The 25852-nt window shown below is 41.4% G+C and overlaps 1 protein-coding gene across 50 annotated transcripts in view; it reads left to right on the forward strand.

Moving 5' to 3' along the window:
• Nucleotides 1-25852, forward strand: part of LIMCH1 (LIM and calponin homology domains 1) — a 357562-nt gene that overhangs the window by 318373 nt on the left and 13337 nt on the right. For 9 of the 50 annotated variants that reach the window (XM_084971778.1, XM_084971783.1, XM_084971791.1 and 6 more), the window contains 10 exons: nt 3752-3842; nt 4970-5133; nt 7509-7614; nt 13500-13540; nt 17237-17317; nt 18521-18613; nt 19750-19854; nt 21781-21908; nt 24019-24140; nt 24258-24381. In XM_084971778.1, the coding sequence (XP_084827904.1) occupies nt 3752-3842; nt 4970-5133; nt 7509-7614; nt 13500-13540; nt 17237-17317; nt 18521-18613; nt 19750-19854; nt 21781-21908; nt 24019-24140; nt 24258-24381 (1055 nt within the window). Of the gene's footprint in view, nt 1-3751; nt 3843-4969; nt 5134-7508; nt 7615-12720; nt 12796-13499; nt 13541-17233; nt 17318-18520; nt 18614-19749; nt 19855-21780; nt 21909-24018; nt 24141-24257; nt 24382-25852 lie in introns of all 50 variants that reach the window. The other 41 variants (XM_084971777.1, XM_084971782.1, XM_084971789.1 and 38 more) reach the window with 7 other exon arrangements.

The raw sequence follows: 25852 nt of genomic DNA on the forward strand, positions 1-25852 counted from the left end.
CTTTTCATATACCTGACTTCAGTTGGCCATTTTTATATCTTCTTTGGAAAAATGCCTATTCAGGTCCTTTCCCTATTTTAAAATTGGGTTATTTTCTTTTTTGAGTTGTAAGAATTCCTTATATATTCTGGATATCAATGCCTTATTGGATGTATGACCTCCAATTCTATCGATTGCCCTTTCATTTTGTTAATTGTTTCTGTTTCTGTGCAGAAACGTTTTGGTTTGATATAGTCCCACTTGTTTGTTTTTACTTTTGTTGCCTGAATTTTTGGTGTCAAATTAAAAAAAAAAAAATCATTGCCAAGAACCATTGCCAAGGAGATTACCCCCTATTTTCTTCTGGGAGTCTTACAGTTTCAGGTATTACTTGTAAGTCTTTAATCCATTTAGACATTGATTTTGGTGTATGGCATACAATGAGTCAAATTTTATTCTTTTGCCGTGGATATCCAGTTTTCCCAACACCATTTATTGAAAAGAATATTCTGGAGTTCCCATCATGGCTCAGCAGAAACAAATCTGACTAGTATCCAGGAGGACACAAGTTCAATCCCTGGCTATGCTCGATGGGTTAAGGATCCAATGTTGCCATGAGCTGTGGTGTAGGTCATAGACTTGGCTTGCATCTGGCTTTGCTATGGCTGGGGCATATGCCAGAGGCTACAGCTCTGATTTGACCCCTAGCCTGGGAATCTCCATGTGCTGCAGGTGCAGCCCTAAAAGACCAAAAAAAAAAAAAAAAGGCTATCCTTTATCCATTTTCTAATCTTGATTCTTGGTGCCTTTATTGAACATTAGTTGACCATAAGAGCATGGGTTGATTTCTGGGTTCTCTATTCTGTTCCATTGATCTATGTGTCTGTTTTTGCACCAATACCAAACTGTTTTTATTACGGTAGCTTTGTAATATAGTTTGAAATTAGGAAGTGTGATGCTTCCAGCTTTGTTCTTTTTGCTTAACATCATTTTAGCTGTTTGGAGTCTTTCATATTTCCATATGAATTTTAGGGTCTTTTTTTCTATTTCTGTGAAAAATGCCATTGGAATTTTGATAAGGATTGCATTGAATCTGTAGATTGCTTGGGTAATATGGATCTTGTGTCATCTTCAATTTCTTTCATCAGTGTCATAGTTTTCAGCATACATATCTTTCATCTTTTGGGTTAAATTTATTCCTAAATATTTTGTCTTTTTCATACTATGTTAAATGGGATTGTTTTCTTAATTTCTTTTTTGATAATTCTATATTGATTTTGGATCCTGAACCTTTACTGAATTCACTTATTAGTTTTAACAGAGTTTTTGATGGGGTTTTTAGGGTTTTCTCTGTATAAGATTATCTCATCTGCAATCAGAAACAATTTTACTTCTTCCTTTTCAATTTGGATGCTTTTGTTTTTCTTACCTAGTTGCTCTGGTTAGGACTTAAAGTACTATGTTGAAGAGAAGTGATAAGTGTAGGCACCCTTGACCTGTTCCTCATCTTAAAGGAAAAGCTTTTAGCTTTTCACATTTAAGTCCAAGTTGTGAGCTTATCATTTATGGCCTTTATTATGTTTAGATACATATTTCTATAACTAATTTATTGAGAGCTTTTATTATGAAAGGGTGTTAAATTTTGTCCATTTTTTCTGTATTCATTGATATGATTTGTATCCTTCACTTTATTAATATGATGTATTATATTTATTGATTTGCATATGTTGATCCATTCTTGAATCCTTGCCTAAAGTTTCTTTGTTTTTAAAGAATTCAGTGACAGTTTCCACCAAACCATTGGCTTAAAGGGCTTTCATTTTGGTTACTTAAAAGGGAAATTTTATGAGTAAAATATATATATATTTGTGAGAGACCAATAAGTTTATGGGTTTTTGAGAACCCACAGGGATATTTATAAAGCATTTAATAATTAAAGCCTTTTCTAAAACCAAGTTTATTCTTTATCTTAAAACCTCTTAAAATTTACAGGATATTTATACACACTTTAAAAATTCAATGTTAGCCCTTTACTGTAAGACACTATTACTAAAAATTGCCATAGTCATTAACTTATTCTGTTTGGTTGCTGAGGTATATTCCAGCCAGTATTTGAATTAACTTTTATTTACTTTTTCATTTACTATAATATCAGTGGCAGAGTCTTGGAATTCGCTCTAGAGTCAGTTGGCTCCCAACTAAAGATAATTTAAAGTTACATTCATTTTATTTTCTGATTTTGGAAGCAATACACAGCATAGCCATCGTGGAATATTTTGGAATATGTTTTAAAAGAAGAAAAAGTCATCCAAAATTTAAGCACATTAAAAATAATTACTATTAACCTTTTAGTGTATTTCCTTAATGTCTTTTTATATACAGTAATAGCAAGTATATTTGTGCATACACATAGCATATATAAAGTTTTATATATGCAGGTATCATACATTTTTTAACTTAACATTAGATAATAGGTATTTTCACGTATTATCAACTATTGTTCAAGCCCCTTTTTATGAATGCATAATATTGCCTTTTATGGATATACGGTAATCCATTCCTCAATTGTTGGACATTTAGGCTGTTTCAGATTCTCTTCATGTTACTAATTCCATCAAGCATACATTCTCACCGCTGAAGTACTACTGAGAGAGAAGAGCCTCATGGTGAGATGACTGTGCCTAGTAGACTAGACAACACGGTCCAAATCAGAGAGACCCCTTAGTAGAAGAACAAGGGAGTAGAGGCCAAACTTGGGCCCTGGCTATAGAGACAGAAAGGAAGAGATAGTTATGAAGGCTGTTGTATTAGAACCTTGGCAAGACTTAGCAATTGATGGACACTCAGGAGGTGTGAGTCAGGAAACCCTTGAAAGTGTAATTTATTTCATGGGGAAAACTAATGCCATAAACTGAATCATCAGAGTTAGAGGAGGGGCTTGTTTGAAGGCAACTTTTAGCATGTTGAGTATGAGCCATTTACCATGACACTGATGGTCAGCTCAGCTGCACTGAAGCTTTGGTGGACTCTCCAGCTTGGAAGTGAAAATACAAGCCTTAAATGGATGGAGAATGTAATGGTGAACCCATGGGAATAGTGGATACATTTGCAGGTGATCCTGCACATGTGGAAGAAATAGTTGAAGTTTTTAAGAAGGACTCATATTTTGGAGAAGAGAAGGAATAAGAACCAGTAAGAGGAGAGAGGGAAATGGGAGTTGGGGAGAGGGAATAAATGAGAATGAATTGGGAATAAGTATTTGGGTACCAGAGTTGTTGAGAGCCCAGGAAGAGAACTTCAAGAATAAAATCCTTGCCACCAGCATCTAGGCTGACGACAAGCTCCTGAGAGGTTAATGGCAGCCTTAAAGAAAAAAATTTGCCCACTGGTGATATGATCTTAAGCTAACTTGAAAGGCATTTGAGAGCAAGTAGAGGGAAACATTGATTTTGAAAATTTGGTGGCAAAAGGAAGGAAAGGCTGGGGCTATGCATCTGAGGCAGTCAGAGAAGGGAGAGGTAGTGGGTTGTGTGAGCTTTCATGATGTGGTGCTGCTTCAGCCCTTCTGATCCCCTAGTGGAATGCCTCCTTCCAACAAACCCAGCCTTTCACTACGACACTGCCTAGGAAATGGAAAAAATGAATTCCTATAGGTAACTTCCCTTGTTGGTATAAAAATTACCATTCAAAAAAAGAAAGGAAGAAATCCTTTACTGTTTAGAACCTTCAAAGGAATCATGTATTCAAGGCAGAAAAAAAATCTTTCTTTCAGGCAACCATTGAGGAAACTGATGCAAACCGTCAAGAAGATGAGAGTGATGGTGAAAAAAGAGAAAAAGGGAATACGGACATTGTCTCGCCAGGTTTGTTTTTATAACAGACTAGTTTTAAGGTAAATCATAATCACTCAAGATATACTGAAAATAGGGTCCAAAAAAAGCAGTTAATGAGGCTCTATAACTGGTGTAATTGTGCTGCCACCTAGTGGCATGATGGGAGAAATGCTGACCGTGCATGTATCTTGCTGTAAAAAACAGGAACCTATGTTTTTGGCTACCTTGTTTTCTTTTGGGTTTTTTGGTAAGCTTATTTCCATCACTATGAAAAGATAAATATCATCTTTAAATAAACAATGCTAAAAAACTTAAAGTTATATTGAACACACAGTAACAGCAATAGATAAGACATTTAAAATATATCATAAAAGTAGATACTGAAAGGTAGAGCTGGTGATTACTTTGAAAGAATAAAGTAATGCCTCAGATATGAACAGTGAGTACAGAGACCCACTCTCCCCTAAATTAATACTTCTTAATATTTTAAATACATTTTTCTTTTGATACACATAAATCTTCTCCCTCTCTTCTAATACCAATTTATTTTCAAAGAACACCTTAAAATAAATTCAATATCATTACTAAAAATTTTAGCACCTACTTTTTCAAATTCCACTGCACCTCCTCATTTCAATAGACCCCCTCAGGTGGTGGCGTTTGCACACACTTCAGAGCGTACCAAATTCTTCTTTATGTATCCAAGAACACTTAATTTTCATTGCATTATATAAACCACACACTCCTTAACGCATTCCAATTATGAAAACGCATGAAATACAAAAGGAAGAGTCAGGCTGCCACTCATTTGGATAGAAATTCTATACCTGTTCTCCCATCCAACCCACCTATCATATTTCACATCAGCATTTTGTTTCATGTAGTTATTCGTATGTAAACTGTGACTCTTATTTAGAACTTAAGTTTTTCATAGTGGGGTTCTTTGATGTGTTTTATGCTTGATTGTTTAATAATGTCATGAAAAAGCCTCGAGAACTCCAGCATCTGAGGCTCTTTTGTACCTCTCATCTCACTGTCATCAGCTCATGTTGCCTAAGGCAAGATATGTACGCAGTGTACTCTGTGCCGTGGAAGGACCAAGGGTCCTTTATGTGGCTTTCATCTTCTTTATCTTTCTGCATATAACTCTGTTTCAGAACCACAGCATTTTACAACAACTGTGACGCGATCCAGCCCAACCGTGGCCTTTGTGGAGCTTTCCTCCAGTCCTCAGCTGAAGAACGAGGTGCCAGAAGAGAAAGAGCAGAAGAAACTGGAAAATGAAATGAGCGGAAAGGTGGAGTTGGTGCTGTCACAAAAGGTGAGGTGGATGCAAGTTGTTATAGCCACAGTTAGTGTGGTTTCAATTGCTATCGGCTGCTATGGCAGCATCGCTTCATAATGAATTTTTTTATTGAAATATAGTTGGTTTACAATATTGTACCAGTTTTTGCTATATAGCAAAGTGACCCAGTCCCATATATATATATATATATATATATATATATATATATATATATATATTCTTTTTCTCGTATTATCTTCCATCATGTTCTAGCCCAACATAATGAGGATTTATTTTCTCTCCTGATCTTTTTTCTTATCTTTAATTTGTATTTTTGTCTAAGTACAAATATAATGATGTTCATCATAAAAATTAAATACATATAGAAAGATGTCTGTATTAGTCCATTTAGGCTGCTATAACAGAAAACTGGGTGGCTTATAAGCAGCAGAAGTGTATTTCTCTCAGTTCCGGAGGCTAGGAGGCCCAAGGTCAAGACACCCAAAGATTTGGTGTCTGGGGAGAGCCTGCTTCCTGGTTCACAGATAGCCTCTTCTTGCTGTGTCCTCACTCTGTGGAATGGGCAAGTGAGGAGTTCCTGTTGTGACTCAGGGGGTTAAGAACTGGACTACCATCCATGAGGATGTGGGTTCGATCCCTGGCCTCGCTCAGTGGGTTGAGGATCCAGTGTTGCCACAAGCTGTCACAGATGTGGCTCAGATCTAGCATTGCTGTGGCTGCGGTGTAGGCTGGCAGCTGCAGCTCTAGTTCAAACCCTAGCCTGGGCACTTCAATATGCCACAGGTGCAGCCCTAAAAAGAAAAAAAAAAAAAATTTAATTAAAAATTAAACAAAAAGGAGGGGGCAAGGAAGCTCTCCTGGGTCTTTTATAAGGGCCACTAATCCCATTCAAGAGAGCTCCACGCCCATGACCCAATCACTTTCCCAAAGGCCCCACCTCCAAATACCATTACTTTGGGGGTTAGGGTTTCAACATATGAATTTGGGGAGGACACAAACATACAGTCTATAGATATGTAATTTTAATGTATATTTCTATAATGATTTACATATAAATATATAGCAGATCTATTGAGTAATATGTGTAAATACATAACAATAATGTATAAATTAAAAACATAGAAACAGAGCAAGAGAAAGAAAAAGTCACTGAAACCTACCTCTATTAATAGAAACTTGTATTACTCTTAATATATACTCTTTAGACATCTTTATTTTTTCTTTATTTTAGGGCCACACCTGCAGTATATGGAGGTTCCTAGGCTAGGGGTCGAATTGGAGCTGCAGCTGCAGGCCTACACCACAGCCACAGCAACGCGGGATCCAAGCCAAGTCTGCAACCTACACCACAGCTTGTGGCAACGCCAGCTTCTTAACCCCCTGAGTGAGGCCAGGGATCAAACCTACATCCTCGTGGATCCCAGTGGGGTTCATTACTGCTGAGCCATGATGGGAACTCCCAACATCTTTTAAATTGTATTTTAAATAACTCATTTTTAATTACGATGTATGATATACATTTAAAAGAAAAATGTAATACAGATGTTATGAAGCTTTGCAGTTAAATTTTAGTTTGCCGTGCATGAGCTTGCTTATTTGCAACTTACTGTGTATTCTCTCTTTAATAGTTGCCTGTGTTATAGGATGGTATTTCTTTTTTGTTGTTGATGTACAATATTATATAAGTTACAGGTGTACATTGTAGTGATTCACAATTTTTAAAGGCTATACTCCATTTATAGCTATAAGAGCATATTGGTTGTATTGCCTGGGTTGCGCAATATATCCTTGTGGCTTATTTTATACGTAGTAGTTTGTACCTATAGCAATGGTATTTCTGATGCCTTTGAACTTGAATAAGAAGGAAATTAGAAAATTATTTTTCTGATATAATGGGTTTTACCATCTTGTTTTTATTAAGTGTTCTGTTCATTTGGCATCTCATCTCATTCATTAATTGGTTTGTTTTCAGGCACAGAGTCTAAAAGGCATCATCTTTTGTACCAGTTGTCCTCAACTTTGGCCACTCTTTAGGATTTCACAAATACCAAGCACACTCCAGATCACATAAATCGGCATCTCTAGGGGCAGGGCCCAGGCATCTGTATCTTTAAAAGCTCCCTGGGTGATTCTGATGGGTCATCAAGATAGAGAATAACTCACCTGCATTCTGGACATTTTTATGTGCTAGTTTGATTTCTCTGAAAAACTGACCTCTAAATTAATGTGGAAAAGCATGAAGGGGGTTTGGAGAAGGGGCAGAAGTTTCCATTTACAATGTAAATGTGCACTTGTTGACTTATATAACAGCCACGGATCCTTACATTTTATTTCTCTGGTACACTTATCAGTGGACAGTACCTGTAACCTGTCTGTTGCCCGTGATCCAGGTGGTAAAGCCAAAATCTCCGGAACCAGAAGCAACCCTGACGTTTCCATTTCTGGACAAAATGCCCGAAACCAACCAATTACATTTGCCAAATCTCAACTCTCAAGGTAAAAAGAAGGAAATGTTTGGCTTTAATTCCGCATGTTCTGCTTAGCCCAGCTGTAGGACAATATTCTTTATTTTAAAGGTCAATGGCTGGAGTTTCCACTGCAGCTCAGCAGTAATGAACCTGACTAGTATCCATGAAGATGCGAGCTTGATCCCTGGCCTCATTCAGTGGGTTAAGGATCGGTGTTGCCACGAGGATCCTTAGGTTACAGACACAGCTTGGATCCTGAGTTGCGGTGGCTGTGGTGTAGGCCAGCAACTGCAGATGTGATTCGACCCCTTGCCTGGGGACCTCCATATGCTGCAGGTGTTACCCTAAAAATTAAAATAAGTAAAGCCAGTATTTAAAAAAATAAAATAAAAGGTAGATTACTTTCTTTGTGTGGACATCCCTTTCGCCATGGTGTTTGCTGGAATCCATAATGGCTGAATTAGTAACTTCAGAACAGAAACGTGGGCCTGAATTCTCTCTCTAGCTTAGCCAGATACTCCAGCTGCCAAGACCGTTTTGTCAGCCAGGCACCACCAGCACTGCAGGATCTGTACAAGCATTTGATACCTCAAAATAATTTTTTTTTGGTCTTTTTAGGGACATACCTGCAGCATAGGGCAGTTCCCAGGCTAGGGGTTGATTGAGTCAGAGCTGCAGTTGCTGGCCTATACCACAGCCACAGCAACGCGGGATCCGAGCCGTGTCTGCTACTTACACCACAGCTCTTGGTAACACCAGAACCTTAACCCACTTAGCCAGGCCAGGGATCGAACCCGCATCCTCATGGACACTAGTTGGATTCTTAACCACTGAGCCATGACAGGAACTCCTAAAAACAATTTTTATTGGCCCCAAAATGTTAAAAAAATTTTTTTCAAAATAAAAAAATCAGTAACTTTAATATATTTATTATCTCTGTCAACTTCATTAATTGTCAATTGTCTAGTCTTCCTAAAATACCCAATCAACTTGACAATGATTTGGAAAGGAAGTAAGATTTTCCTACCTCAGAAGCGTTCCTGTGTGTGCATGATGATTATGAGAAATCGTTCATGATCATAGGTGAAATATGCTATAGCTGAAAGCTTTAATCTTTCTAAACATTTTTTATAACATATATGTGTGTGTATATATATATAATATGCACATATATAATATAGGCTGAGGATATACTTAATATGTTTCATATTTTTGATACCTTTTAACATGTTAATTATAATGTGGGGAGGGGTAGCTTCTGCAAATATAGGCATTTAGGACCTATGAAGGTTTTAAAATAGCACTTACCTTGCAAAATCCCCAAGCGCCTTTAGGCCATGTCTAGGTTGTGAATTCATCCCTTTACTCTTTTTCTTTTTTTTCTTTTTTTATTTTTTTGTCTTTTTAAGGCCAGTCCTGTGACATATGGAGGTTCCCAGCTGTAGCCACAGGCCTACACCAGAGCCACAGCAACACGGAATCCGAGCCGCATCTACGACCTACACCACAGCTCACAGCAATGCCGGATCGTTAACCCACTGAGCGAGGCCAGGGAGCGAACCCACAACCTCATGGATACTAATCAGATTCATTTTCACTGCGCCACGGTGGGAACTCCCCCTTTATTCTTTAAGAGCCCAGCTTGAATCCCTTTATCTTGGTGAGAGCCCCAGGTGCCCACAACCACCAGAAAGGAGCCTGTGGGATGTGAGCAGTGGGGACGGGTCCTGAGGATTCCGTGGTCTGTAGGGACCGTGCCTCACAAGAGACAGACCGCTGGGCTTTACTGCCGTGAGTTCTCTCTCTTTCCTGGTGTGACGTGTAAACAGCTAGAGTTCAGGAGGCAAGAACTGTAAGGTTTCTTGCCTTTCTTTTGTAATGTACTTTCCCCGGGACTGATATATGTATCAGTCCAGGCAAAGCAAGGATGCACAGCGTCCTGGAGGCTGGGGATTTCTTTTTGCTTTTCTTTTCAAAGATGGGCAGCTCTTTGGTAGAAATGGAGTTGGCTCCCATTCGTCTTTGCTGGCGGCTGGGAGAGAAGCTGGGCTGTATCTGCAAAAGAGGACGTCCTTGGGCAGGAATCCTCTCACTACATGTACTGATGCTCACCAGTCTCTTACTGTGGAAACAAGTTCAATTCGATCTTCGAAGCATTTGTTGTAAATTTGTCAGCCCTCCTGTCCTGAAGGGAATTGACAAAAATAAGTTGTCGAAACGGGGCCAGCAGCTGGCCATATTTAGGTTTTAATCCTGCCCTATTTCTAGCACTTTTTAATTGTGTAGATAGGTAATAGAGAGAGGAAATAGATATTTTAAGCTACATTAATTAGTGTTATTGTCTTACATGCTTTAGCATCTCATGATCTGTGGTGAAGCACGTCGATTTTGAAAAACATACTGTTGAGTTAAATGCTTTATCTGCAGTGAACGATTAAAAAATAAAATTCAGGAAGTTCCCTTGTGGCACGTCGCGTTAAGGATCAGGTGTTGCTGCCATTGTGGCGTGGGCGGAAACTTCGGTGTAGGTTCGATCCCCGGCCTGGGAACTTCCACATGCCTCGGGTGCTCCCCCGCCAAAAAATAAAATAAAATTCGGTAGCACTAAAGCATTTCTAAAAATATTCTTTAAGATGCAGTTATGTTTGTTCGATACGTTTGTCTGGTTCGTGGAAGCTGTAATTACAGCTATAGGCTCTGGAGACAGAAGGCCTGCGTTCAAATTCTGGCTCTTCTAGTTCTTGTCTGTGTGATCATGTGATCTTACTCACCAAGTTCTCTCCAATCTCTGTTGCCTGTAAACTGGAAATAATGACAGTGCCATCCTCATAGGGCTGTTGAATTACACGAGATAAAACAAAAGAAAGGAAGGAAGGAAGAATTTAGCTTAACACCCAGCCCAGAATAAGCACTAATAATAGTACCTGCAGCATAGTTGCAGTAGTGGAATTATAGAGCAAGGTACCAGACAAGAATAAACAATTTTTTTTTTTGGTCTTTTTGCCTTTTCTAGGGCCAATCCCATGGCATATGGAGGTTCCCAGGCTAGGGGTCGAATCAGAGCTGTAGCCGACAGACTACGCCAGAGCCACAGCAATGCAGGATCCAAGCTGCGTCTGCTACCTACACCACAGCTCACGGCAACGCTGGATCCTTAACCTACTGAGCAAGGCCAGGAATCAAACCCGCAACCTCATGGTTCTTAGTCGGATTCATTAACCACTGTGCCACGACGGGAACTCAAGAATAAACAATTCTTAAATGCACCACTTAAAATAGGAGTGCTTATATTGGAGAGATACACTTTTAAGCAGTCATTTTCAAACCTGAGTCTGTGGCAGGGTCCCCTGCAGGACTAATTAAAACACAGGTCACTGGGCACCTCCCCCGTCCCGTCCTGTCTGAGTGAGTAGGTCTGGGCGGGGTCCACAATATTTGCATTTCTGATGAGTGTGCAAAGGTGATCCCGATGCTACAGATCTGGAGACCACACTCTGAAACCCACTGGCTTGAACCATGTGTTTAAATTGTACACCAAATTCACTGCTAGTAGGTGTGAGGATAACAGTAATACTTGTTTGGCAGGTATGAAGTTCCTCTCTTTCAAGAAGCAAAAGGCCTGTAGTAAACGTAATCTTTTAAAAGAAAAATGTATGGAGTATAATTGATTCACATTATTGTGTTAGTTTCACACACATAGCAAAGTGATTCAGTTATGCACAATAAATGTAATTTTTAAAGGCATAGTTTGTCTTTAACTGGAGGACGGGGATGTATAGGGCTTTGCCCAGATTTAAAAAGTCAGTACACATGTAAGTGACCAGGAGTTCCCACCAGAGCACAGTGGGTTAAGAATCCAGTTGCAGGAGTTCCCATCGTGGCTCAGTGGTTAACGAATCCGACTAGGAACCAAGAGGTTTCGGGTTCAATCCCTGGCCTTGTTCAGTGGGTTAAGGATCCTGCGTTGCCGTGAGCTGTGGTGTAGGTCTCAGACGTGGCTCAGATCTGCTGTTGCTGTGGCTTTGATGTAGGCTGGCAATGGTAGCTCCGATTGGACCCCTAGCCTGGGAACCTCCATATGCCTCGGATACGGCCCTACAAAGACAAAAAAAAAAAAAATCTAATTGCAGAGTAGGTCACAGCTGCATTCGGATTCAGCCCCTGGCCTGGGAACTTCCATAGAGTAGCCATAAAGTAAAATTAAAAATAAATGAAGTGAGTGATTCAGAGGCTGCACACCCAAAAAAGTATAGGGTCAAGATCAGGAAACCAGGAGCCACACCTAATACCCTGTTCCCAAGACAGCGATGCTGCCACCCCCTCCACACGCATCTGTTTCTCCCCTGATCATACAGGCAACTGAAAATCTGCCGGGGGGCCCTCTTGATGCTCCACAGATTTCCTTTAAACATACACACGTGCATAAAGAGTCTTTAAATACTCCGATGACATTCATAAAATGCATTTAAAGATGACAAATTTCCCTCTCTCAGCTGTCTCCCAACAGGAGAAAGATAGCTTAAATTGACATTTCAGAAGACTGTGTGCACATTTTAAAAACTGCTGTCTTTATTTGCATCGAAAATGATGACAGACGAGCACAGCGCACAGGCTAAGCATGCACATGTTTGCGTGAGCTTCTCTCTGTTTGATGGCGCTCATTACCGAGACATATACACGGCCTTTTGCTACTCACATCTATAGCAGCCGCCACAGACCTCCATAAACCACCTTTAGAAAGCAAATCAAAAATAATTGAACTCATCGCTGCTGTCTTTTATACTTTTCTAGTGTTCTCCAAAAGCGGTGTACACTGTGCCTCTCGCCCTTGCGTCGTACATCAGACTCTCGTTTTGAGAGTCTTAGCAATGTCACCTCTAAGGATGTGCCCTTAAAATTCCAGCCAACACCAAAGATGACGAACAAGAGCATAACCTGCCCCATTCATCGACTTTTGTCCGTGTCTTCGGGTTCTGTGTACGTTTTGTTGAGATGCTTTGTCCTTTAGATTCTTTCACTCTGCAGCCTTTGCATTGACAACACCCAGACCTCCGTTAGTAGGGAGTGTGGTTTCATTCAAGTCTTGCCCCGTTTTCATGGTTTTCTGTTTGTTCTGTTCTGCCATCTGATCTAGAGTCCCCTGGCACTGCCAGCGTCCCGCTGAGAGTTCAGAACTCTTGGCGACGTTCCCAGTTTTTCTCCCAGTCAGGTAAAATGCATCCTGGGGAGCCCTGTTTCTTTTGTGCAAAAATCCGTGTTGCGGGTAACCAATGATATCTGGTCCTTTTCTTCATTTCTGATTCCAGGGGGGAAAGAACGCTTGTTTCTGGCACACAGTTAGCTAAGAGCTCTTTCTTTGATATCAGGATCAGTTATGCTAAAATTGGGGGAGTGGTGCACAGAATTTTACTTTGATTTTGAAAATCCAAAGAAATAATAATAGTCACCTCTTCCTTTATGGCCCTTTTCTTTAAAAAAAAAAAATTAGAAGCACTTACCAGGAACTGGTAATAGTTCTCTTGTTAACTGTGTCACCCCCTCTGCCTCCTGGATGACATCTGGCCTCTGTGTGAGCCATCTCCATGTCAGACAGTGAAGGAATGGGTCAGTCAAGCCAGAATGCAAGGTGCATTAAAGCCAGCACTTATAGGAGTAGATCTTGCTTTCTGTAGTCTAGGACCTGATGCTAATTGATGTGATCAATCCTATTACACTGGTTATAACTTCTCTTGGTGATGGGTCCCAGCTGCTTCAGGGATCTGCTTTATTATGATTGTCTAATGCTCTTGGCTTACGGGAAAAAAAAAATTGGTTTGGAGCTGACATAGGAACCACACTCCACTGAGAGGATCAAAAAGAAAGACAATTAGAAGCTACTCACGCTGTGGTCTTTTTTCCTTTCTTTCTGTACAGTGGATTCTCCAAGCAGTGAAAAGTCCCCTGTGACTACACCTGTAAGTAACTCCTGTTAAGGAATAAGATCATACATTTAGTGTGATTTTTCACTTGTAAGGTATTTGATTCACTTAAAGAGGAGTCAGTCAAAAACAGGCTCCAGTAGTTTCTGTTGTGGCACAGCAGAAACAACTCCGACTAGGAACCATGAGGTTGCGGGTTTGATCCCTGGCCTCATGCAGTGGGTTAAGGATCTGGGTTGCCATGAGCTGTGGTGTAGGTTGCAGACGTGGCTCAGATCCTGCATTGCTGTGGCTCTGGCATAGGCCAGCAGCTGTAGCTCCGATTCAACCCCTAGCCTGGAAACCTCCATGTGCTGCGGGTATGGCCCTAAAAAGCAAAAAAACAAAACAAAACAAAAAAGCGGGCTCTAAACTTTTGATTGTAAAAGAATACTTATAAGTTGTGTATAATGCTGTCACTTGAATCACGAAGAAAGACATGGATTGTCATTATGCAGAGTTTTTATTGTGCCTGGAAACAAAGTGGTAAGGCCGGAAAGTAAAGTCTAAAAGAAACAACTGAGGAGTTCCTGTTGTTGTGCAGCTTGTTTCTCTGAAGGCATTGGTTCGATTCCCAGCCCAGGGCAGTGGGTTAAGGATCCTACATTCCTACAACTGTGGTGTACATAGGTTACAGTTCTAGCTCATACTCAATTCCTGGCCTGGGAACTTCTGTATGCAGCAGGTATGGCCAAAAAAATTAATTAATTAAAATAAACAACTTAAATAAATGTGACAAAAGGAATTAGTAATAAAATATACAACTTTTGTAGGCATTCAAAATCGTTTTTTATTTTATTTATTTATTTTTTTTATTTTAGGGCCGAACCCACAGTATATGGAGGTTCCCAGGCTAGGGATCAAATCAGAGCTACAGCTGCCAGCCTAGGCCACAGCCACAGCAACTCAGGATCTAAGCCACATCTGTGACCTACACCACAGGTCACAGCAACACCAGATCCTCAACCCACTGAGCGAAGCCAGGGATTGAATCCACATCTTCGTGGATCCTGGTCCAGTTCGTTAACCACTGAGTCATGAAGGGAACTCCAAAATCATTTTTTATTTTTTTAATTATTTTCTTTTTTTTCAAAATCATTTTTTAATTTTTTAATTTAATTTTTTTTTCAAAAGCATTTCTTAAAGGAGGCCAGTACTTTAACACAGCGAACTATTGGCAGACAGGGCCCAGGCTGGACTCTCTCCGGGGACCCAAACTGTCTGTCTGAGTTATACTCCTCCTTACCACCCAGTATCTTGAATTCTATTATCTTTACATTTCGTTTTCAATTTTTTTTAATAAAAAAATCATTTGTTAATTAAAACATCAAGGGACATAATGCTGTAGAGATTCCTTGCTGCTGAATTATGCCTGAACGCTCTGTGCAGACCTGACCCTTGAAACTGAGTGGTCCCAGTGCTGGCCTGTCACCCTTATTCACCCTCTGAAATTCCCACTGGATGTGGAGCTTCCTCCATGGCACAGTCAACTGTAGCATTTTCTGGGCCTCAAGGGTAGCCACATAATCATTGTTGCATCTTTCTCAATCTTTTTTTTTTTTTTTTTTTTCATTTTAGCCACATCCTCAGCCTGTGGAAATTCCAGGGCCAGGGATCAAACCCGCACCTCGTGTGTCACAGTTGTGGCAATACTGGACTCTTAACCTGCTGCTGCTCTCTGTGGGAATTTCCTGTTGCCTTTTGATTAGAGCTTTATTAACCATATGGCCCTGAAAGTGCTATGTAACTTTTTTTTTTTTTTTTTTTTGGTCTTTTTAGAGCCGTACCCACAGCATATGGCAGTTCCTAGGCTAGGCGTTGAATCAGAGCTGCAACTGCCAGCCTACACTACAGCCACAGCAACGCGGGATCCAAGCCATATCTGAGACCTACACCACAGATCACAGCAGTGTCGGATCCTTAACCCACTGAGTGAGGCCAGGGATCGAACCTGCATCTTCATGGATACTAGTCGAGTTCATTACTGCTGAGGCACAATAGGAACTCCAACTCTGGATTTTATGCAAAAAAAAAAAAAATAGTATTTCTCTGCATAACTTATCAGAGCCTTTAGTACACGATGTGCAGTGTGAATCCCAAAAGTGGCCTATAGGAAATGCATTTCCCTACCTGGTTTGCCCATCTTTCTTTGAGTTTTTTGTGGCCATTCCTACCATATGTAGGAACTGCAACAAGAGTATCAATTGAGGCCCACATTTCACATGTCTACATACTTTAAGGCCATAAATAGTTATAATGCTAAAAGTCAAGCAACAGCCATGGCCTGGCCTGATTTCTCAGCCTGGAGACGCTTCCCCGGGCCAGCCCAGCCTTCGCGCCCCTGAGTGGTAGCGTGGATCTCCTGGGGGCAGGTGGGCTAGCCCAGGTGTCTTGGGAAATAGCTGGACCATCGAAACCTCGGACAGGACTGACTCTGTCCAGCTTTGCAGGCAGCTGGAGGAGGTCGAATCTGCCTGCACCTCACTCTGCCCCAGACTCTCTCCTCCCCCCACCTCCTCCACCCCCCACCCTGCTCTCTCTCAGGATTCCCAGAAGGTTCCAAGTGCCTCCCCAAACTGCCGCATGAGAACACGATGAAGGGAAGAAGCACAGTTATAAAGGGGGCTTGGTTTGCCTCAGCACCTACTCTGGGGGACAAGGGAGGTCAACTTTATTTTTTATTTTATTTTATTTTATTTTTCCTTTTTAGGGCCACACCTGCGGCATATGGACATTCCCAGGTTGAATCAGAGCTATGCTGCCAGCCCACATCACAGCCACAGCAGTCCGGGATCTGAGCCACGTCTGCGACCTATACCACAGCTCACGGCAACCCCAGATTCTTAACCCACTGAGCAAGGCCAGGGATCGAACCTGAAATCTCATGGATACTGGTCGGATTTGTTTCTGCTGAGCCATAATGGGAACTCCCTGGAAGCCAACTTGAAACACAGCAGTGCCTCCTGTGGCTGGTTTCCCAGGGACCAGCTGTGATTCGCTTCCCTCTTGGACCCTGTCCATCTCACATTCTGTGGTCTGGGTGCCCACTTTGGTTCATGCATCCTTCTCCCATTGTTCCCGTTGGACCACATGGTTCTCCAATCACAAAACCTGTTTTTTAAAAGACCGGAACAAAATGAATGCTTGCTATGCTGGGATCCAGGCAGGGGTTCCCTTTGCCAGGATCTCTGGTGAGGCTGATGGGCACTGGTGAGTTAAATGACCCACTTGAGAGGAAGCTGGTGTGGAAAAGCAATAGCAGTGGAAAAGATTAGTTCTCTAGTGCAGCAAACACCGCTTCTCATAAAGCGCAGTTCTGCTGAAAGAAGCGTTTCTATTTGGATTCAGGATCAATATGCAAAGTAAGTGTCTTATGCTCAGAAACCTGACTCATTGAAGAAATCACTCCTAAGAGAAATGAAGCCAAAGCCTTCCCGTGCTGGTGGCTGATGACTTCCTGTCTTCATGAGTTCCAAAAAGGTTCACAGACCCATACCAGCATCTTGGAAGTGACCCAAGGAGAGACTAAGATTAGAAAGTGGTTTCTGCCAGCAAAGAACGCCTTTAAACTCTGGAAGGCTTTGCTTCCTCACAGCCATCTGGGTGTCAGGCCGGGAGCTGATTGTGTCCCTTGCTCTGGCCTGGACTTGAGGACGTGGCCCAATTCTGATTATGGTTTTATTTTCCAAGCAGTTTAAGTTTTGGGCATGGGACCCGGAAGAAGAGCGCAGGCGACAGGAGAAATGGCAACAGGAGCAGGAACGTTTGCTCCAGGTAGGACTGGGTTTACTGTCTTTTTTTTTTTTTCTTCTTCTTCTTCTTCTTTAAGGTAATGCTTTCTTAATTTCTGTTATATTTCATAGATGTTTAGCACAAGAAATGCATGGGATCACCTTCTTGTCAGAAGTCATTGAGTCTAAGTCCATTCATTTTGTGTCCATGAGACAGAATGCACTATGTCTAATTCCTCCTACCAGAGGTCATGCTGATGAACCATAAGGAAAACGTGTTTTGCTTAGAAGAAAAATCCAGATGTTGATCAAGGGCCAACCCAGCCATTTGGCACCTCCTTAGCTGCCTATCAAATTCCCATCCAACTTGGAGCGGGGGAAAAAAATAAAAGCCATTTGATAGCATCCATGTGAAATAAAAAATTTTTTTTCTTTCTGTAGCTACACCCAAAGCATATGGAAGTTCCCAGGCTAAGGGTTGAATCAGAGCTGCAGCTGCCGGCCTACACCACAGCCACAGCAACACAAGATTGGAGCTGCATCAGTAACTTATACCACAGCTCACGGCAATGGTGGATCCTTAACCCAAGGATTGGGACCAGAGATCGAACCTGCGCCCTCATGGGTACTATTCGTTATTGCTGAGCCACAGCGGCGCAACAGCCACAAGGGCAGCACCATGTGAAATAAAATTTGACTGGGGTCTTGTTCCTTAAGAAGAAATGTTTGCTCCATCTTTGAGCAAAAGCTGCTAATTTTCAATTCTAGAAAAATTCTGGGAGTAAATTACCATGTTCCTACTTGTTTCATGCCAGTTTTGTAGCGCAACAGGGCTCCAAGACGTAACCTAGTAACCTTAGAACTAACCTATGCTGTGCCTCGGGGTGTGCCAAAATGGGCATGGTTGTAGGTGTTTGATATGTTTTATCGCATTTACCTAGTATAAAACTCTTCAAAGTATATCTTATTAGTCTCAACTTGCAATTGAAGAAAAGCTTAAAAAAAGTGAAATAATTTGCTCAAAGTCACACCTCTAACAGCAGAAAATATGGCTCTCCGTTGAGTGTTTAATATCCCTAGCATGTTTGAGTACCACCTGTTTCATGAAGAGGCTAGATCCAGAAAGTTACAGCAAGAAGATAGTCTTGCAACATATTGCACATGATGGTTTAGTGGGGGGGTGGGGGGCGTCCCAGGGATGAAGGCAATGGTCAATTCAGAACAAGCTGTGGAAATTCCGTAACAGGAGAGATACCAGAAGGAGCAGGACAAGCTGAAAGAAGAGTGGGAAAAGGCCCAAAAGGAGGTGGAAGAGGAAGAACGCAGATACTATGAGGAGGTAGGAAATAATTCCCCAGAAGGGATTTGGCCCCAAAGCCCCAGTTCCTCCAAGACACTTCCTGTGTCTGCGCTGTGTGCACGAGGGGGCTACGTCCGATTCTCTTTACTCACAGCAGAGCCTCATTAACCTTTTAAAGGAGTCCTATCCCATGGCTCGAAAAGACCACTGTTCTCTCAAATTTAGTTTGTGGTAAAGGTGTGCTGAGTCATGGGCAAGGGAAAGAATATAATTATGGCTGTTCCTTGATCACAGAGTCAGATTCTTGAGTTATCTTACAGAGATGACGTGAAGGTCTCAATTTACTTTTTGTGTTTCTTTGAGGCAAGCACGTCTGATACCAAATTCATGAAGTAATGTTAATTTTATGAGGCCTTTAATGAATCTGTACTACTGCATTCAGTGTATGGTACTGAAGAGATTTGGAAAAGAGTATATGGTTTTGTTTGTTTAATTTTTTAATTTTTTAATTTTTTTATTTTTTTTGCTTTTTAGGGCCGCACCCATAGCACATGGAGGGCCCCAGACTAGGGGTTGAATTGGAGCTACAGCTGCTAGCCTACACCACAGCCACAGCAACTCGAGATCTGAGCTGCATCTGTGACCTACACCACAGCTCATGGCAACGCCAGATTCTTAACCCACTGAACGAGACCAGGGATCGAACCCTCAACCCCGTGGTTCCTAGTTGGATTCATTTCTGCTGTCACAATGGGAACTCCTGTTTAATTTTTTTAAGTGAACAAACCAGACCACATTTGAGAATTTGAAGCCACGCTTTATGTATATTATCCAAAATTTGTTTATGACTAATATTGTTGTGAATTTTATCTACAACAATAACATTTGTGCATAATCCTCTCCCTAACAGCATTTCTAATTAGGCTTCTGGAATCACACTGACTAATCCATTTGCAAATACTTTATTTTTCTAAATTAAATGCTAATTTCTAAATCACTGCCCATAGAGACTATTATCTGATTTACATGCTTTCTAAAAATAGGACCTTTTTTAAACGCCCTGCTTATTTGCATGTAATTCTGATGTTTTTCCCTAAAGTTCCTTAATGAAATTTTCTCTTGACAAATACGATTTTTCACTTTTCCCCCTTTTGCTAATTCTGTCTTTCCCTTAGGAGCGCAAAATAATTGAGGACACTGTGGTTCCATTTACTATTTCTTCAAGTTCTGCAGACCAGCTGTCTACATCCTCCTCCATGACTGAAGGCAGTGGGACAGTGGTGAGACCACAATTGAAAGCAGTTCATGAAATGAATAAACCAAATTAGAAGTTCAAAACCGCAAGACCAAGTTTTCCAGCAGTTTAAATCCAGGACTGGCTATTTTTCTAGAATGATCTCAGCTACTACATTTCCATTGTACCCCATGGTACTGTCATTGCCGTGGTCACACCCTAGAGTCAGTTCCTGAGAAGCAGTAAAGACGTTACTAAGGCCAACTCTGCCCTCACAGGCTGGCAGCCAAAATTTCTGCCCTGGTTGGCAAGACCCTGGTTAGCGACCATTCCATGTGCTAGAATGTCTTTCCCTCACTGCCCATCATTCAGTCATTCAACAGACATGTATTTCTCTCTGCCAGACCATATGTCTCTTTGCCCTGGATGGTGGCACTAGGATCCACCAGCCTCCATGAAAGTTGCTTCTAAATCACTCAAAATTCCACATGAAATGCCTATGTGTCTTCATGAACCAGAGAGAGTCCAGAAAGGCTGGCCCACCTTCGTATCCCCCCAGTAAGGTCACGGAGGTAGTGGACAGAAGTCATACCAAGACCTGGATGGTCCATCATCTGCGTTTTATTTTTTGAATGAGATAAATCACAAAATAAGTTCATTTGCATTAGACATAGTATATTATCACTTGTGTATGTATCATATCTGCTGATTCTGTAGTCAATTAGGGAATGCTGCAATACACCACAAATTTTTTAAATATCCAATTTTAAGAGTACAAATTAAGATTGTACAAAAGTAACTCATTAAATTCAATATTGCCTAGTCACTCAGGAAGCTCAGATTATTGCTTATCTTTGCTAATGTATACAAAGATTATCACAGAAGATCTCTTATATCTCTTTCATATATTGCAATGGTTAAAATAGACATTTTCTAGACTTATAAAATAAGTTGTTAAGGAGTTCCCATTGTGGTGCAATGGAAACGAATCCAACTAGTATCCATGAGGACGGAGGTTCAATCCCTGGCCTCGCTCAGTTGGGTTTGGGATGTGGCATTGCTGTAAGCTATGGTGTAGGTTGCAGACGCAGCTCAGATCTGGTGTTGCTGTGGCTGTGGTATAGTCAGCAGCTGTAGTTCTGATTTGATCCCTAGCCTGGGAACCACCATGTGCCATGGGTGCAGCCCTAAAAAGAAAAAAAAAAAAAAAGATATATATATATGTATAGTTAATATATCACAATCAAAGGAGTTTTACACTGTTCAATAACTTTTCTATATCCACTGCCATTTTCAAATACCAAATCTTGAAGTACAATTTTTTCAATTTAATGTTTTTTAAGATTTTTATTTTTATACGAGTTTTAAAGGTTATACTCTACAGTCTGCATTTTAAAATAACCCATAGGCCCTAGAAAGCCACTTGTGCTGAAATGAGCAGTCCTATGACTTTGCTTTATTTTGAAAAATAGGTTTTCTAACCAGAAACCTCTTGCAGTAACTTTTAAAAGAAATCCGGATTACACATTCATTTTAAATCATTGGAAATCAGTTGCTATGCAGTTGATTTGAATGACTATCCTTTAAGTTGTAAGCAGTGCAATTGAAAAAAATGCTTCAGGGAGCTGCCATCGTGGCACATCTGAAATGAACCCGACTAGGAACCATGAGGTTGCGGGTTCGATCCCTGGCCTCGATCAGTGAGTTAAGGATCTGGCGTTGCCGTGAGCTGTGGTGTAGGTGGCAGACACGGCTCAGATCCCGTGTTGCTGTGGCTCTGGCGTAGGCCGGCAGCTGTAGCTCCAAATGGACCCCAAGCCTGGGAACCTCCATATGCCACAGGTGCAGTCGTAAAAAGCTAAAAGAAAAAAAGAAAGAAAAAAAAATGTTTCAAGTATTCCATGGCCAGACATGAGTGTTGTCCAGTGTGTTTAAAAATTGCATTCAAGGTTATGCTTGTTTTCTTCATTAGACTAAGATGGACTTGGAAAACTGTCGAGAGGAAGAACAAGAAACAAGACAGAAGAAACTACTCCAGGGGGATAACAGTGACTTGTTGCTTAAGACGGGGGATGGTGACCCACTGGAGGAAAAGGGCAGGTAGGAGCCGTGCCAAGCTGTCTGTCCACCTGCGCAGAGCCAGGCTGAGCCCCTCACTCCCAGAAAGGGTCCCCATGGCTACTGCACATCAGCTTTGAAATTATCATTCCAGTAATACGTTATATGTAGATTACTGCCCGAATATATTCTAATAGCTCCAAAGTCAGTGTCCTTGTGCTATTGAATATAAAGAGGCTTCTTTTTAAATAGGCAAAACTTTTTTTTTTTTTTTTTTTTTTTTTGCCTTTTAGGGCCACACCTGCGGCATATGGAGATTCCCAGGCTAGGGGTCCAAATGGGGCTACAGCCACTGGCCTATGCCACAGCCACAGCAACGCAGGATCCGAGCTGTGTCTGCAACCTACACCACAGCTCATGGCAGTGCCACATCCTTAACCCACTGAGCGAGGCCAGGGATCCAACCCTCATCCCCATGGATCCTAGTCGGGTTCATGTACTGCTGAGCCACGAAGGGAACTCCTTGAAATCTTTTTTAAGTAAGGTAAGATGGTATAGATCATCAAAAGAGCCTGCTGTCCATTCAAAGCCTCCAAACATCACTCACCTGAAATGGTTCCTGTGTCTGGATGGATAGAGGTTAAAATGAGGCGATGGTGTCCCCCTCACTGTGGTTTTACTGTGGACCTGATCTTTGCCATTAGTATCCTCTGACCTGTGAGAAGCCGCGTTTACCCTGGGTGATGCTATAAGGGATAACCAGCAAACCGATGGGTTGTGGGTAATCACCCTGCCCCATGGGCTCCAGTGTGTTCCGTGGGAGGTCAAAACAGGGTACCCAGAAACCCTGGAGTACAGTCCAGGCTGTCGTGAGTTTCTGAAGCCATTCATCCTCTGGTGGGATTTGCTCTGAGAATTCGCCGTGCTCTGCAGCGAGAAGCCTCAGTGAGTCGTAGGCTATCAGAGTTTTCGGCCCTTGTCCAGTGTTTGCAGAGCCTTTGGAGCAGACATCTGCTTCCAGTTAACACTATGTAAGGAGATGTCCCAGGTTTTGAAATGAAAGCCACTAGTCCGAAATATTCGAAAGATGCTAATCAGCATTGTAGATGAATTATTATTGCTAGTTCTCCAGACAGTCCCTGTTGTCAGCAGACACTTTAAAGAACTCGCCTCCATCTCTCCTTGGCACATAGAAGCTACGCAAAGGCCAATGAGTGAATTTTCATAGGTGGCAGAAGTCCCATGGGGCCCAAGTGATTTCTACAAGAACTCCTCTCAGAGTTCCCGTTGCAGCTCAGAGGGTTAAGAACCCGACATAGTGTCCGTGAGGATGTGGGTTCCATCCTTGGCCTCACTTAAGTGGGTTAAGGATCCAGTGTTGCCTCGAGCTACAGTGTGGGTCATAGATGTGGCTCGGATCTGGCGTTGCTGTGGCGGTGGTGTCGCCTGGCAGCTGCAGCTCTGATTCGACCCCTGGCCTGGGAACTTCCTTATGCTGCAGGTGGGACTCTTAAAAGAAAAAAAAAGAAGTCCCCTTTGGTGAAAATCTGGAAGATTGCAGTTATCTCTGACACCCCTTGAAATTATTAGAATGAAGAGCTTTGTGGACAAGGAGGTAGAGAAGACATCAGAAATGATGGCTTTTCGGAGTTCCCGTCGTGGCGCAGTGGTTAACGAATCCGACTAGGAACCATGAGGTTGCGGGTTCGGTCCCTGCCCTTGCTCAGTGGGTTAACGATCCGCCCTTGCCGTGAGCTGTGGTGTAGGTTGCAGACGCGGCTCGGATCCAGAGTTGCTGTGGCTCTGGCGTAGGCCGGTGGCTATGGCTCCGATTCGACCCCTAGCCTGGGAACCTCCATATGCCGCAGGGGCGGCCCAAGAAATAGCAAAAAAGACCAAAAAAAAAAAAAAAAAAAAAGAAATGATGGCTTTTCGAGTTTGTTGAATTGATGGATAATGAAAATGCACAGCATTTTGTAGTATTTTTAATCCATTTTAAATCTAGTTTACAACAAAGAAAATAAAGATTTAGTTAGCCCTGTTTCCTTTCTCAGATTGTAACTAGTACTTCCCTGACCTAAGGGATAGGATCTATAAGTTTCATTTGCTTGCTTGTATCTCTGTTCTGAAATACGTTTATTTATTTTAACAGCCTGACTCAAGGAGTCTTGACTCATTCGGAGAACCCTGCATCAAAAGGAATCTATCAGGACCATCAGCTGGATGCAGAAGCTGGGGCCTCACACTGTGGGATGAACCCACAGCCAGCTCAGGGTAAGAGTGGAAAAGACCAACCCCCATGTTTCAATTATTGTAAGACCCCCCCCCCAAACACCCCGCCCTGTGATACAGACAGATGTATCTAAGTACATGATCTTTACTTGGCCTCAGATCCATCGCAGAATCAGCAAGTATCAAACCCACCAATGCACATTTTAGAAGATGTGAAGCCAAAAACTCTTCCGTTGGACAAAAGCATTAACCATCAGATTGAATCTCCGAGTGAAAGGCGGAAGTGAGTAACCAAAAACATGAATGTGGAATTTCTTTCTTTTTTTTTTTTTTTTTTTTTTGACTAAGAAGGGGGGAAATGAAAACATATGAGATGGCAGGATGTCAGCAGCGTTTTTGTGCTTTCACTCCATTACTGGCACTGACAAGTGACACATATTTATAGAAATTTGGGACATTCTTCCTGGCAAGTAAATATTTACTTGGAATTTCGCAACTTAACAGAGGCAAAGTGATGTTTTTAACCCACAAATACAAACATTGGAAAGACTTTGCAAGCCTATTGCATCAGCAATTTATTTAAGTGAATTAAATTGTTTCAGAGCCTATGGATAAATGTTCTTTCAAGGGAAAAAAAATGTTTTCCTTTCCTTATCATTCTTTCCCCTTGAGTGACTACCCCAGGCTCTATTCTATTTTTGTAACAGTTGTATTTTTTACAATAAAAATTATTGCCATCATTTTTGATGCATGTCAGTATAACGGGCACTGTGTTGAAGGGTTTACATATATCTCTTTCCTCTTATTTTTATGCATTAACTCGAACTCTCCCAATAATGTTATTAGGTGTTTGTTCCCATTTTACAGATGAGGAAATTGAGGCTCGCAGAAATTAAATAACTGCTATGTAAAGTACTTGTCTGGATGAATGGTAAAGGGATTCAAAGTGAAACCACAGTTCCAAGATAAGATCATAATTGAGCCAGAGGTTCCTTATAATCGGTTTTTAAAAGATAGTATTCACTATATTTTAACCAGTCATTCTACCTGGAGCCACAATTTTGAATCCAGACCAAATGTATTCAGAATTTCAACTCTGTCACTTGCCTGCCTAGAACTTTGCGCTAGATGCTTGATCCTTCTCTGCCTCAGTTTCCTCATGTATAAAATGGAAATCATAGTAGTACCTACTTCATAGGGTTTTGTGTCTGGCAAATAATAAGTACTATACAGTGTGGGCAGGGATAATGACGACAATAAGTTGTTCTATAAGTTCATCTTTTTATCGTCTTTTCCTTGTCACATTTTTTTTCAATACAGTTTTGAGCTACTGCCCCCTTTTCTCTTAGGTCTATCCAATTTCATTTCTCTCTGTCTAGATGACACGCAGAATTAATAGAAGGTCAAATCACATAGAAGGAATCAGAGTTATTTGTCATCGTGGTGATTTTCAACTCTTTCTAAAGCAATGGTCCTTATAATTTAGGGTACTCCGTGAACAGCTGATATTTTGGAGAAGACCAGCTCTGTCTGGGGTGGGAGGTCAGGGGCTCAGGGAATTATTTCTAAAGCAGTTACAAAATTGATGGCCCTACACTCTGTTGGCCTCTATTTTGGCATTTCTCTTTTTCCCTGTTCTTTTCTGAGTTCTATTCCTTTCTTTACCAATGAAATTAACTTTTAAAAGCAAGAGCCCAGAACTGACAGCTGAATCACAGACAGGGCTCATGTGTAACCAATAGCACCTATAAATC

The sequence above is a fragment of the Sus scrofa genome, chromosome 8 (genome assembly GCF_054392235.1).
Source record: "Sus scrofa isolate SSC_HxYL_T2T_F1_AM1 chromosome 8, Sscrofa_HxYL_maternal_Yorkshire_Landrace_v2.0, whole genome shotgun sequence".
In the NCBI taxonomy this organism is placed as follows: Eukaryota; Metazoa; Chordata; class Mammalia; order Artiodactyla; family Suidae; genus Sus; species Sus scrofa.